The sequence below is a fragment of the Olea europaea genome, chromosome 12, assembly GCF_002742605.1.
Source record: "Olea europaea var. sylvestris chromosome 12, O_europaea_v1, whole genome shotgun sequence".
NCBI lineage: Eukaryota > Viridiplantae > Streptophyta > Magnoliopsida > Lamiales > Oleaceae > Olea > Olea europaea.
In genome coordinates, this window is record NC_036248.1 from 13,328,759 (window position 1) to 13,342,697 (window position 13,939).

At 39.2% G+C, this 13,939-nt stretch overlaps 2 protein-coding genes across 2 annotated transcripts; one reads left to right on the forward strand and one right to left on the reverse strand.

Annotated features, from left to right (window-relative positions):
* Positions 1-6,245: 6,245 nt before the first annotated feature.
* LOC111406633 lies at positions 6,246-11,469 on the forward strand. The gene is made up of 4 exons (XM_023036022.1): positions 6,246-8,351; positions 8,439-9,215; positions 9,312-10,714; positions 10,797-11,469. The coding sequence occupies exons 1-4, from the start codon at positions 6,246-6,248 to the stop codon at positions 11,467-11,469; spliced, it is 4,959 nt and encodes a 1,652-aa protein (XP_022891790.1).
* An 852-nt stretch (positions 11,470-12,321) lies between these two features.
* On the reverse strand, positions 12,322-13,939 carry LOC111406982. Its single transcript, XM_023036329.1, has 3 exons — positions 13,801-13,939; positions 13,333-13,702; positions 12,322-13,221 (listed from the first exon to the last, which is right to left on the reverse strand). The coding sequence occupies exon 3, from the start codon at positions 13,084-13,086 to the stop codon at positions 12,712-12,714; it is 375 nt and encodes a 124-aa protein (XP_022892097.1). The 5' UTR covers positions 13,087-13,221; positions 13,333-13,702; positions 13,801-13,939; the 3' UTR covers positions 12,322-12,711.

Here is a 13,939-nt window from a genome sequence, read left to right on the forward strand (position 1 = left end):
ATTGAAATTAACACCTGAATTTTGAAATAATTTGACGAGTTTGTTAGTTTTGAAATGTAATTATCTTGTGTAGGAATTATGTATTATTCCCTAAAATGTAAGTTAGACAAAGGTAATTATATTCACAATACGATTTTTTATAACTGCATCACATTCCATTTACGAGAAATGTGTTCAATATTTGGTTAATTTTACTTTTATCATGTTCTCAATTGTTTTTTCGTCGGATTGTCATTCTTAACCTTCAATTAATTAAAAAAAATTGTTTTTAATCACGATTTTCATCTAAATATTTTAATAACGTATATTGAAAAGATGGACAAATATTTTATTTAATTTTTGTATTAGTTTTTTATTTCGATTATTTGAAAATACGTGAGAGAAATATGTCTTTTTAGCCCTTATAACAAACATTTTGGACGAAAATTATCTCTTTAGACAATATATGAAAATTAATAGAAGATTGATTATAAAAAAGAATTTAAAAAAAAATAGGTTGAGAAGATAAGTGTAAAAATAAGAAAGATTTAGGGATATGCAATGTAATTAAAATGTGATATAGTTAATAAAATTGTAGCGCGAAAATATTTACCTTCTATACAATATGTAAATAACAATAGTAAATTTTATAGAATATGTGAATAAAACTATATTTAACCAACTTATAATCTTTTAAAAGGTTGCCAATTATATTCTAATACAGGTGATAATCCAAACATGCCATTTCCGTTTTGTGTTGAGGCGGCATCACAAGTGATTTGGGTCACTGTTGTAACTTGTAAGGGCAAACTAAAAAACATGTAAGCAATTTTAACAGAAAATAAATAAAAGGGTGCTGTTATTTATGTCCACAATTTTTACTATTTTCATCCATGTCAAATTCAAATATTGTCCTTAATAAATTCATTCATTTAAAAATTATAAATTCATACAAATTTTATATATTCATCCCATTATAAATACATTCCTAATACAATTTTAAAAATTTTAAAATTTTAAAATCACTATATTCATCCACTCACTATCAATATTTAATCTGGTTCTTACTTTTCATTTTCTATATTATCGTGTCGATACTTTAATATTTAGTTATAAATGTTAGCAAATCTATTTTCTTGAATTTATAGGATTCTATTAAAAGTGTACTGCTCGAGCAACCAAAAAAATTCCTCCTCAAATCATATGTTAATCAATTTTTATTTTTTCTTTTTTAGTTTATAAGCTCATAATTTTGATTGTTTGTATTTCTGTTGATAAATTTAAGTTTTTTTTTTTTTTTTTTTTTTGTAATGAAAGAATTTTTGGACAGATATAGAAACTCTATTTTGAAATTTCTCGTATATTTTTATCTATCAAACAAATATTTAAAAAATAATATTCCATTTTTCATATTATGAAATATTTATAACTCTAATAATGAGTTGATTTTTTTTTATTTTAAATTTTCGTTAAAGATGATATTTTATGATTTTAGATGACGATGATATATATTTTTTTTTTATAAGCTACTAATTTTGGTTGTTTGTGTTTCGGTCGATAATTTCAAGTTTGTTTTCGTTTGTAAGGTAAGAATATTTGGATAGATATTGAAACTTATTTTGAAATTTCTAGTTTACTTTCATCTGTCAAACCAATATTTAAAAAATGAAAAAAGTAATATTTCATTTTTCATTTCATGAAAGAATTATGACTCTAATATCACGTTGATTTTTTTTATATTGAAGAGGGTATTTTATGATTAGGGTTTTATGATTTTAGATGAAGATGTTATTATTATAATAATTTGGGAGGGGGGGGGGGGGGGGGGGGTGTTTGTGTTTCGATTGATAATTTTAAATTTGTTTTTTTTTTGTAATAAGAATTTTTGAACTGGAATTGAAACTTGTTTTTAAATTTCTCGTATATTATCATCTATCAAATCAATACTTAAAAAAAAATATTCCATTTTTCATATCACGAAAGAATTATAACTCTAATAATGTGTTATTTTTTATTTTAAATTTCCGTTGAAGATTATATTTTATGATTAAGGTTTATAATTTTAGATGAAGATGGTATTTTTTTTTCTTTTGTTTATAAGCTCGTAATTTTGATTGTTTGTGCTTCGGCCGATAATTTTAAATTTGTTTCTTTTTGTAATATAAGAATATTTGGACAGGTATTGAAACTTATTTTGAAATTTCTCGTATATTTTCATCTATCAAACCAAACTTAAAAAAAGCGTAAAAATTAATATTTCATTTTTCATGTCATGAAAGAATTATTACTCTAATATTGTGTTGATTTTTTCTGCTGAAGAAGATATTTTTTTATTAGGGTTTTATGTTGTAGATGAAGATGTTATTATTATTGTTATTACTATTTGCTTATAAGCTAATAAGTTTGGTTGTTTGTGTTATAATTGATAATTTTAAGTTCGTTTTCGTTTGTAACATAAAAATATTTTGATAGGTATTGAAACTTATTTTAAAATGTCTCGTATAGTTTCATCTATCGAACCAATACTTCAAAAAGCATTCAAAATAATATTTCATTTTTCATATCATGAAAGAATTATAACTCTAATAATGTGTTGATTTATTTTAATTTTTTTAAAATTTTCATTGAAGACGATATTCTATTTTTAGGGTTTTATGATTTTAGATGAAGATGGTAATTTATTACTATTAGAATTTTAGTTAAACTTAAACTCTAAAAGAATATATAAAGGTTTAAAAGACTTTATGAAAATAAATATTAATGGACGAAGTTAGAACTATATATTTTTATTTATGTCTATTTAGGTAAATTTGTATAAGATAAAAAGTATAATATGATTATATTTTTAATAATATAATTATATGTTTAAAAGTCGATATATATAAAAAATGTTGATGTCAATAGCGGTACACATAAATAAATGAAGCCAAAATATATCTATAGCACAATTTTTAATAATTAGACTATATAAATTATATCTCAAAACTTTTTTTGATCGCATTATTACTCTCAAATTAACATAAATTGTTACTATTTATGGTTTATCTCCAAATTTTTAAAATATGGTAAAAATACTCATTTGTCCAATGTATTTTTAAACAAGTAAAAATAAGAATAATAACACAAAATGCGATTAAATATTTGACCCTCATTTTAAAGTACGATAACAATATTTTTTGACGAAAATCATAATTAAAGACAATATTTTTATTAATAAAATATTTAAATTAAAAATGTGATGAAAAATAAATATAGGATATAAATGTGACGGGATGAATAGAAGTTAATAACTTTTAATGTAATTAAAATATGGTGTATTTATAAAAATATGTGGCGTGAATATAACCATCCATAAATGAATTGATACAAAATAAAATAAAATGAGAAAATTAAAAATATTTTCATCTTCTTTATGTTCTCGGGTAATATTTGCATTCATGAAGTTTGAAATAATTACTTTGTTTTCTTTAAATCGATTATATTAATTTGAGCTTTTTCTTTCCGCCGATCATTTTGATATTATAAATTTAGTGATTAAGTTTTTCAGCATAGAAATACCTGATTTTTAATTCGATCTAAAATTTATAAACCACGGTCGTTAATAAGACATCATTTTTTTAATACAATCATCTCAGTTTTATTAAAACTCATCTTTAACTTTTGTAATTAGATTATCAGTGTACATTTTGAATGTATTAGATTGGATCACTTGAAATTTACTTGAATGTCGTACGTAAAACCTTAATCGTAGGTGGGTAATAGACTTCGGTTACCAACTCGAAGTTCCTTGAGCTATCAATGGGTAAGGCAAATCTATTAATCACCATGTGGATGCATTACGAATTAATATTCGTAATATGGAATTCATCTCTATTTAATAGGCGTGATCATGATCTTAATGGGTTTTCTAATTGACAATTAAAGATGAGCTCGATAATTCAACATGAAATGTTAAATTAAAATTATGTTGTGATCATGTGTGATGGTCAGCGACCATTTGACATCCAGCAAGTGTCTGGTATTGCAATCAAGTAATAAAATGATGAATAAAGTGCTGAACTCACTAGGACAAAATGCTTAATTGAGTTAAACTTAATAAAAACCTTAATCAAATGAGTTTTTATCAAATATGTGAGAACAAGTTTTTGTGTATTTATTCTAATCTATGAAAATTAAACTATTTATTTCCAAGGTTAAATCAAATGAGCTTTTATCAAATATGTGAGAACAACAATAAGACTTTCAAATCCCCTTGTTAATCAATTTTCAAAAAAAAATATTTTTTTTGACAAATATGTGTGAAGAAGAGTTGATTAATCTTCCAATTTTAAATTTAAAAAAAAATCTCTGGATAGTTACCAAATATTTTCCCATCTTGTAACCCTTCCAATTTCTCGATGAAGAAACCGAACATGATAAGTGCATTAAAGAAACCAAACATGATAAGTGCATTAAAAGCTCTAGAACGCCTATAGAAATATGTAAAGCATTTTACCATGTTTATTATTTCAATTAAAAATCTATTATTTCTCTTGCTAACGACAATTTTCAATATATCATAGTAGCTAATTAATTTAAAAGTAGCTAAAAATAATAACAAACATCCATCAACAAACAAATTTGGACGTCAAAATAATTAATTAATATACAAACATCAGGACAAGGGTTTATCTACGTTCTAGCATCTAAAAAGTTAGCCTAGCATAGTAAAATTAAAAGAAATGAACATTTTTTGAGAATACATCACTCGAAAATGAATAAAATTGAATAAAAGAAGATAGGTCTTGAACTTCTTGACTTTCTTCGCGAGGTTTTTCATGAATCATGATTTAGTCTTCAAGTTCTTGCCCAAAAATCCAAGTAGAAGCTTCTCACGATTTTATTCTTGCAATGCCCTATGAATTCTTCACAGTTCTTCAACAAATAGCACATGATTTTTATGGTTTGGATGGATGAATGTTGAAAGAATTTATGTATTTGAGGTGTATGTATGGTGTACAATAGGGGAGAGTTTATGTACGAGTCATCCAAGTATATATACGGGTCGAGTTTAGGTAAAAAAATCTCATAAAAATCCTTGCCATGTTGAGTTTGAATCGAAAAAGGAAATTGCTATTGGTTGGCTAGCCTGCATGTGCACCGGCATAAATACTGCGCACGCTCAATTGAGCCAAATGACTTTCGGGTTGGTGAAAATAGAGTGTCGCACGCACATCAATTCACGTCGACTCGTCCATGAGCAGTTTTTGGTATTTTGGTCGTAACTTTTTTCCCCAATATTCGATTAAGGTCATTCAAATGCTTTGAAATGATAACTCAAAGAGTTACAATTATTCTAGCAGTACAATTTCTCCAATTCAAATGTTTTATATTTGAAAAATGGGTCTCAAGTTAAGGCTAAAAATTTGAAACATAATTTCTTTGACTAAAATGTGATTTGTGAGAATACTTCGACTATATTACATCCCTTTGGCTCCCAATTGCATCCAATTGAACGTTTTGCATGTTTGATCTTCGTTTAGTGGTTCGAATCAACTATCGAATTGTTGCAAGTTAGTCCCCATACATTTTATTTCACACTTTCTTTGATTTTTTCCTTTGTTTCTTTCAATTTCTCATTCAAATATTAAGTTATATATATATATAACATAAAATACAACAATTTAAAATATATTTTGTCAAAAGTACTACCAAATGTCGATATTAGGGAGCGCTCTACCACAACCCCCAAAGGGCGCTCTACTGCTATCCCAAGAAATCATTCTACAACTAAGCGAAATACTCAACGGGAATGATATCCCTTGTCCAAACACTTAGTCATAAAACCTTTAATGAATCAACAAGGTTACATGGCCGCTGATACAAGTACAATCTTCCAGCGGGAGGTTAAGGACTCATCACTCAGAACGTGGGTGTAGTGGGAATACCATCGTGGGACACGTGGCACCACAACCGCCCAGCGGTTACCTAGTGCCTAATATCTATAAATACCCCCGGATGAGACACGGGTAAGGGGTGATTTTCTTTTGTGCTCCCATTCTCGTTTTTAGCCATCTAATTTTCAAATACATTTTCTCTAAGTCTGAAAACTAATTCTCACGCCGGAGGTAAAACGGGAGAGAGAGCCCCGCCTTCGTTTTTCAGGTCACACACATTTGACGGAGTAGTCGGAACGCCGAACGCCACCAGCCAGATAGAAGGGTATTGTTCCACAATCATTTCATTGGCGCCGTCTGTGGGAAACTATTCATTTGAACTAAAAAGCCATGTCAAGAAGACGAACAAGAAGTGATACTCGCCTGGTTGGGAATACGGCGGAGGTGGAGTCGGAGTCAGTTGCAAGGGGTCATGAACCACCACCGCCCCCGCAGTATGTGACGCAGAGTCAATTCAGCGCTTTGGAAAACCAGTTGGCAGCAATGATGGTGCTTTTACAAGACCAGTCGCAGAGAACCACCATCCCTCATTTAAGCCCGACGGAAGTGACGAATCAACAACCGCCTCAAGTGCCACCGGCGGTTGTCTCACCCACCTCTCAGCGGGGAGCGGGAGACGCTGGAGCCCCAATGACCGGAGCTCAACAGCCCCCGCAAACCATGGTAGACTTGGAACGAAAGATGGAAGAAATCAAGTCACAGAAGATAGACGATGCGTTGTCCAAAAGGAAGGATAGGCGGAGACAGATGGTTTTGGAGGAAGACCCGTTCGCCCCAGAAATCATGGCGGTCCCTTTGCCTAAAGGCTTCAAACAGCCCATGATTGAAGCCTATGATGGAGTCACGGACCCGCTTGACCATCTACGAACCTTCGTGGATCTGATGAGACTTTATGCCGTCCCGGACGCCGTGATGTGCCGATCCTTTCCCCCCACGCTCAGGAGGGAGGCTAGGGACTGGGTAGCAACCTTGGCCCCGCACTCCATCAAGTCATTTGATGAGCTCTCCAGGAGCTTTGTGGCTTATTTCCTAAGCAGTAAGAGGAAGAGGAAGACAACCATTGGGTTGATGCAGGTTGTACAGGACAAAGACGAGTCATTACAGGAATACTTAGTCAGGTTCAGCCGGGCGACTCTTGGCATCAGAGACCTGCAAATGTCCGCAGTGGTTACAGCCTTGATGAATGGAACGCGAAACCGGGCCTTTAAGATGTCACTCTCCAAGAACCCCCCGGAGTCGATGCATGACCTATTAAAGAAGGGAGACAAGTATGTCGATGCGGAGGAAGCGGAGAAGGTAACTAAAAATCTCAGGGATAGAAGGGAGACGGAAGCTAATAAGCGAAAAACATATGACGAGCAAAAGCACAATGATAAAAATAAGCAGAAGAGTGAACGCACGAGCAAGGGTTATGTCCAAGATCGATCAGTCAGGCAAAAACGAGAGGAGGTCAAGACACCCACCCCTTTGAACATTCCACGAACAAAGTTGTTGATGGAGATTCAGCAAATGAAGGAGCTCGAATGGCCCAAACCAATGCTAACCCCTTCGGGCAAGAGAAATCAAAGTAAATACTGCCATTTCCATAGAGATCACGGGCATGATACCGAAGAATGCCTACAGTTAAAGGAAGAAATTGAGAGCCTGCTGAGACGGGGGCTATTGGCAAAGTATGTGAAAAATGATAAGAGTAGGCAAAGGGTCGAAGGCATACCCCCACCAAGAGCAGGAGTGATAAACATGATCATCGGAGGAGTAGCGTCGGGCGGCGACTCAAATTTAGCTAGGAAGAGTTATGCGCGTTCATTAAGGGTCTGCTCTATACAGAAAAAAGCAAGATTCAACCAGAGTATAACTTTCGATGAAGAGGACTTGATTGGTGTAACTCACCCCCATGATGACGCCTTAGTAATAGTAGGCGATATTGCGGATTTTGACGTGAAGAGGGTATTAGTCGATGGAGGGAGTGCGGGGAATGTCCTCACCTGGGATGCCTTGTTGGGTCTAAAAATCCCTCAAGAAAGGTTGAAGGTGGTGACTACCCCCCTACAAGGCTTTGGAGGGGCAACGATTATACCGGAAGGGACTGTAAAGCTTTCAGTCACGCTTGGGACATACCCAGCGACAGTGGTGATCGTGACTAATTTCTTGGTTGTCAAGACCCCCATGGCTTACAACGCTATCTACGGTCGGCCGTTGCTAAATGCAACTGGTGCGGTCCTATCGACATACCATCAAATTATGAAGTTCCCAACCAGCAGGGGGATCGGGAGTGTGCGAGGAGACCAGCATGCATCAAGAAAGTGCTATGTGGATAGTATACAAGCCGAAAGCCCACCATCAGTCATGATGCTGGATGTAGAACTCCCGAGGGAGCGGATCGAGCCTCTTGATATGATTGAAAAAATTTTTATTGACAAAGGAAATGAGTTTCTTGTTGGAACAGGCCTGGGATCCGAAGAGAAGGAAAAATTGGCGAAGTGTCTAGCCTAAAATTTGGATGTCTTCACTTGGAACCCAAAGGATATCCCGGGGATTAGCTCAACTGTCGCGCAGCACCGCCTCGGTGTCCAGCCAGGGGCTAAGCCAGTGAAGCAGAAAAAGAGAAACCTTGCCCCTGAGAGGCAGGCTGCGGCCAGAGCAGAGGTGGAAAAATTGCTACAGGCGGGTTTTATCCGAGAGGTGCAATACCCTGAGTGGTTGGCAAATGTTGTACTTGCGAAGAAGTCAAATGGAAAATGGCTCATGTGTGTAGACTATACTGGGTTGAACAAGGTATGCCCAAAAGACTCATACCCACTTCCCAGAATAGATCAACTGGTGGACGCAACGTCGGGTCATGAAAGGCTCAGCTTTCTAGATGCATTTTCGGGGTATCATCAAATTTCAATGGCCGAGGCCGATCAAGAGAAGACGTCATTTATCACGGACTTCGGCACGTACTGTTACACAGCCATGCCATTTGGCTTGAAAAACGCAGGAGCGACGTATCAGAGGATGGTGAACAAAGTCTTTCGTGGGCTAATCGGGGATGTCGTAGAAGTCTATGTTGACGATATGGTGGTCAAGAGTGCCAGAGCCAATGACCATGTGGCCTGTTTGCAAAAGGTGTTTGACGTTGCCCGACAAAGCAGATTAAGGTTCAATCCAGAGATGTGTGTTTTTGGTACCGCAGGTGGAAAATTTCTAGGTTTCATGATCACGCAAAGGGGCATCGAAGTGAACCCGGACAAAATTCGGGCAATCCTAGAAATGAAAAGCCCCACCAGCAGGAAGGAGGTTCAGAGGCTGACGGGACGGGTAGCGGCCTTAAATCGTTTTATGAGCCGGGCGGCAGACAAATGCTACCACTTCTTCAAAGCTATAGGGGGCTCCTCCAATTTTGAGTGGACCTAGGAATGCGAAGAGTCTCTTAGGAACTTGAAGCAGTCATTACAAGAGCCCCCGGTCTTGACCAGCCCATCTCCTGGGGACGTGTTGTGTCTCTACTTTGTAGTATCACCAAAGGCAGTCAGCGCGGTCCTGGTGAAAGAGTTCTCGAAAGCGCAGAAACCAGTCTACTATGTGAGCCAAGTATTGAGGGGTGCAGAAATAAGATACAGCCTGACTGAACAGCTGGTGTTTGCATTAATTGTCGCGGTCAGAAAATTGAGGCCTTACTTTCAGTCTCACACGGTGCAAGTAATGACTGACCAACCTATCAAGCAGATTCTATATCGGCCCGAGACCTCTGGGAGGTTGTTAAAATGGGCCATCGAGTTAAGCAAGTTTGATATCGAATTCAGGCCAAGGACAGCTATTAAGGCACAGGCTTCAGCAAACTTCATCATTGAGCTCACCACCCCGCCCGAGCTCCCACCAGGGGAGCAGGCAGATTGGAAAATTTTTGTCGATGGATCTTCAAATGACGAAGGATCCGGGGCGGGGATCATAATGATAGGTCCGAATGAAGAAGAGTTGGAATACTCACTGCATTTTGAATTCCCAGCAACAAATAACGAGACCGAGTACGAAGCAGTAATCACGGGTTTGGGATTGGCAGCCAGACTCGGGGTAACCTCAGTGGAAGTTTGCAGCGACTCTCAGTTGATAATCGGGCAAGTGACGAGGGAATTCGAAGCAAAGGACGGAAAGATGGCTGCATATTTAATGGAGGTCAAAAACTTGCAGAAGGGGTTCACTAAGTTTAAGATAACTAAGGTCCCTCGAAAGGACAATGAGCGAGCGGACGCGCTGGCTAAGCTCGCATTAGTCAACCCCAGACGACTGTCTCGCACAGCCAGCGTGCAAATTCTGCGACAACCTAGCATCCAACACGTAATCGATGTTATGAATGTAGAAAATGAGGAAAGTTGGATAAACCCGCTGTTTGAGTATCTCACAAAGAATAAATTGCCGAAGGATGCTCTCACAGCCAGAAGGCTAAAAGTTCGGGCAGCCTCGTTTGCCATCATCGATGGGCAACTCTACAAGCGAGGCTTCACAATGCCATATTTGAAGTGTTTGCGACCGACAGAAGCACAGGAGGTGCTAGTCGAAGTACATGCGGGAATTTGTGGCAACCACCAAGGGGCGACTACGCTTGCGTTCAAAACGCTTCGACAAGAATATTATTGGCCCAGAATTAAGGAAGATGCTAGAGAGTTGGTGAGAAAATGCGATGCATGCCAACGCCATGGAAATCTGATCCACATTCCGGCCGAGCAACAGACGGCAGTTTTCGGGGTGTGTCCCTTCTTCCAATGGGGGATGGACATCTTGGGACCTTTGCCCCTGTCAAAAGGACAAAGGAAGTTCTTGTTAGTGGATGGAAGCTGAGCCTTTGGCCACCATCACGACTGCAAAGATACAGGGATTTGTCTGGAAAAATATCATATGCAGGTTTGGTATACCTCGGGTAATCATTACAGATAATGGAAAGCAATTCGATAATCACAGTTTTAGAGCCTTTTGCACCAGCTACCACATCGACCACAGGCTGACTTCAGTTGCTCACTCGCAGGCAAATGGGCAAGCAGAAGTGACCAACCGAACCATACTGTGGGATTTGAAGACAAGATTAGAAAAAGAAAAAGGACTTTGGGCTCAGGAGTTGCCCAATGTACTATGGGCATATCACACTACCCCCCGAGAGTCGACCGGGGAGACGCCATTCAAACTGGCCTTTGGGATGGAAGCCATGGTTCCGGTTGAGATCTTAAGCGAGACAGGAAGGATGAAAGTCAAGCAACCCGACGACGCAGCAACTAGGGGAGAACTCGACCTCCTCGAAGGGGTAAGGGACAAGGCGGCGATAAGAATGGTGGCTTATAAACGAAGAGCCGCTGAGTACTTCAACCGGAGAGTGAAGCCAACGGTCTTCCAGTCAGGAGATCTCGTTCTAAGAGATGCAGCAGCGGTAGGACACCCCCCACCAAAGCTTGGTCCAAACTGGGAAGGCCCGTACGAAGTAATTCGCAGGCTGGGAAAGGGAGCTTACAGCTTGAAAGATATGCAAGGAAGGCCGCTAGGTAGACCATGGAATGCAGAACATCTCAAAAAGTATTACCAGTAGAACTCAAAATGTACGCGCCGGCTGCGCTTTTGTAAATATAGTAGATTAGGTTGCATTGCTTATTTTCTCTATGTAATGCCTTACAAAGGCGCCCTTAGTTGTAACAATTTATCTTATTCAATGAAAGACCTTGGCGGTGACGGATGATGAGGGCGCTACGGAACGGCCAGCCTAGCTGGGACGTCCCGGTGCGCCTACTGAGCTCACAAGACCAGGAATTTTTTATGCCAACAGGCAACTTTGAAATCCACGCCCACCCCACTAAGACATGCGGTCGACGTAGCCTACGTGGTTAGGTGGAGAGCCTTGGAAAGTCAAAAAATTGGCTAAGGCCCTTAACCACCAAATCACCTCCTGCGGTCGACATAGCCTGCGCGGCTAGGTGGAGAGCCTTGGAAAGTCAAAAAATTGACTAAGGCCCTTAACCACCAAATCGCCCCCTGCGGTCGACATAGCCTACGCGGCTAGGTGGAGAGCCTTGGAAAGTCAAAAAATTGGCTAAGGCCCTTAACCACCAAATCTCCCCCTGCGATCGACATAGCCTACGCGGTTAGGTGGAGAGCCTCGGAAAGTCAAAAAATTGGCTAAGGCCCTTAACCACCAAATCGCCCCCTGCGGTCGACATAGCCTACGCGGCTAGATGGAGAGCCTCGGAAAGTCAAAAAATTGGCTAAGGCCCTTAACCACCAAATTGCCCCCTGCGGTCGACATAGCCTACACGGCTAGGTGGAGAGGCTTGAAAATTCAAAAAATTGGCTAAGGTCCTTAACCACCAAATCGCCCCCTGCGGTCGACATATCCTACGCGGTTAGGTGGAGAGCTTTGGAAAGTCAAAAAATTGGCTAAGGCCCTTAACCGCCAAATCACCCCCTGCGGTCGACATAGCATACGCGGCTAGGTGGAGAGCCCTGGAAAGTCAAAAAATTGGCTAAGGCCCTTAACCGCCAAATCACCCCCTGCGGTCGACATAGCATACGCGACTAGGTGGAGAGCCTTGGAAAATATATATATATATATATGAACACTCCCCCGCACCATCAAGCAGTGAAAAGAAAAATAACATGAGAGACGACATTTTAAAGGAACCACGCATCCAGCGCCAATAATATCGAATGAAAGATGTGTTTATACATTCGAAGAATTCTTGCCCACATCCCGAGCAAGTAGAGGATAACAAGGCTAAGCAAAAGTAAACGCTAAAAAGGAAAAAACTAGCAAGGAAAACAGCAACTAAGAAATGCTTCAGCTCGAAGGGGAGACATCCCCACTACCACCTTGTGATGAACGACCGAGTGATCTGGATGACTGAGCTACGCTCTCCTTCCCCTTGCGCTGTGCGAGAAATCTATCCAAGCCAGAGGGGTCTATAGAAGGATGTTCGGCCATAATCCACTCCTTGGAGAGCTTAATTGATGCTGACATCGCCTTCCCCCCGTATGAGTTCAAAGCCTTAGCATAATCAGACGATGTCTTATACTGATCCACAGCCGCCTTAAGATCTCCAGCGTACTCATCTGAGGCCTTATACCTCTCAACCGCCTCTTCAGGAGCACGAGCCAAAACAGAGCGTAGATTGTCAATCTCCGTCTCTTGCTCACGAGCTCGAGTGTCCGACATCTCCAGAGATTTCCTCAAAAAGGATATTTTCTTCTTGTGGTGATGAGCCTCCTTCTTCTTTTCTTCAGTAAGAGTTTTCAACTCTGAGACTAGGCGGCGATTCGACTCAGCGAGTCCGGTCTAGAGGGCCACCACCTAAAAAAAAAAAAAAAACGTATAAGGGGAAAAAGAGGGAAACCACGAGTTAAAGTCTAACTTAAAAGGCAAGATCCAACAAAAAAAAAAATCTCGAAATGAGAAACATACCCTCTGAAGGTAAACTGCCGCAGCCCTTTCTATGTCATCTGCGCTGCGTCCTGCAATCGCTCTGGATCGAGCGGGGGTCACCAACGACTTAAGCACCCCCATCTCATTATAGCCCCGGGTGGGAGGAAACCCAAAGTTAGGAAGCGAGTCCTCGCGCTCACATCGCGCACGACTAGGAGCTCCCGGCCTAGGAGCTGGAACCACATCACGAGGCTCATCTAAGGGCTGAGAAGTCTCGTTGATCGTCTGAGACTTTCTCCCAAGGTCAGCCCCCTCCTTCTCTTTGAAGGGATAGGCAAAGGATCCACCTCACCCTCCTGCCCCTGGTCAGGCATGGAGTCCATGACTCCTTCCAGATCAAGCTCGACCCCTGCACATGTAAGTTGAAATTAGTTAAACTCACAAGGTAGAGTACAAAAAAAGAGAGGGGGGGGGGAAGAGAGGGTGGGGGTGAATATGAAAGCTTACCATCAACGAGGGTAAGGCCCTCATCTTCTCCTGGCAGAGTCCTCAATACCTCATCAAGATCAAAGTCCATACCTGAAACAAACATCCAAGCTCATTAGTTTCGACGAGCTAAAGGCAAAAATAATAAATGAACGTGTGT

Bases quoted from the DNA above. Each gene is read 5' to 3' on its own strand.
- LOC111406982 (XM_023036329.1), bottom strand. From the start codon at position 13,086: ATGTCGGACACTCGAGCTCGTGAGCAAGAGACGGAGATTGACAATCTA.
- LOC111406633 (XM_023036022.1), top strand. From the start codon at position 6,246: ATGTCAAGAAGACGAACAAGAAGTGATACTCGCCTGGTTGGGAATACG. The intron at 8,352-8,438 runs GTTGGAACAGGC...TGGAACCCAAAG, and splicing joins ACAAAGGAAATGAGTTTCTT to GATATCCCGGGGATTAGCTC. The intron at 9,216-9,311 runs GTAGCGGCCTTA...GAGTGGACCTAG, and splicing joins TTCAGAGGCTGACGGGACGG to GAATGCGAAGAGTCTCTTAG.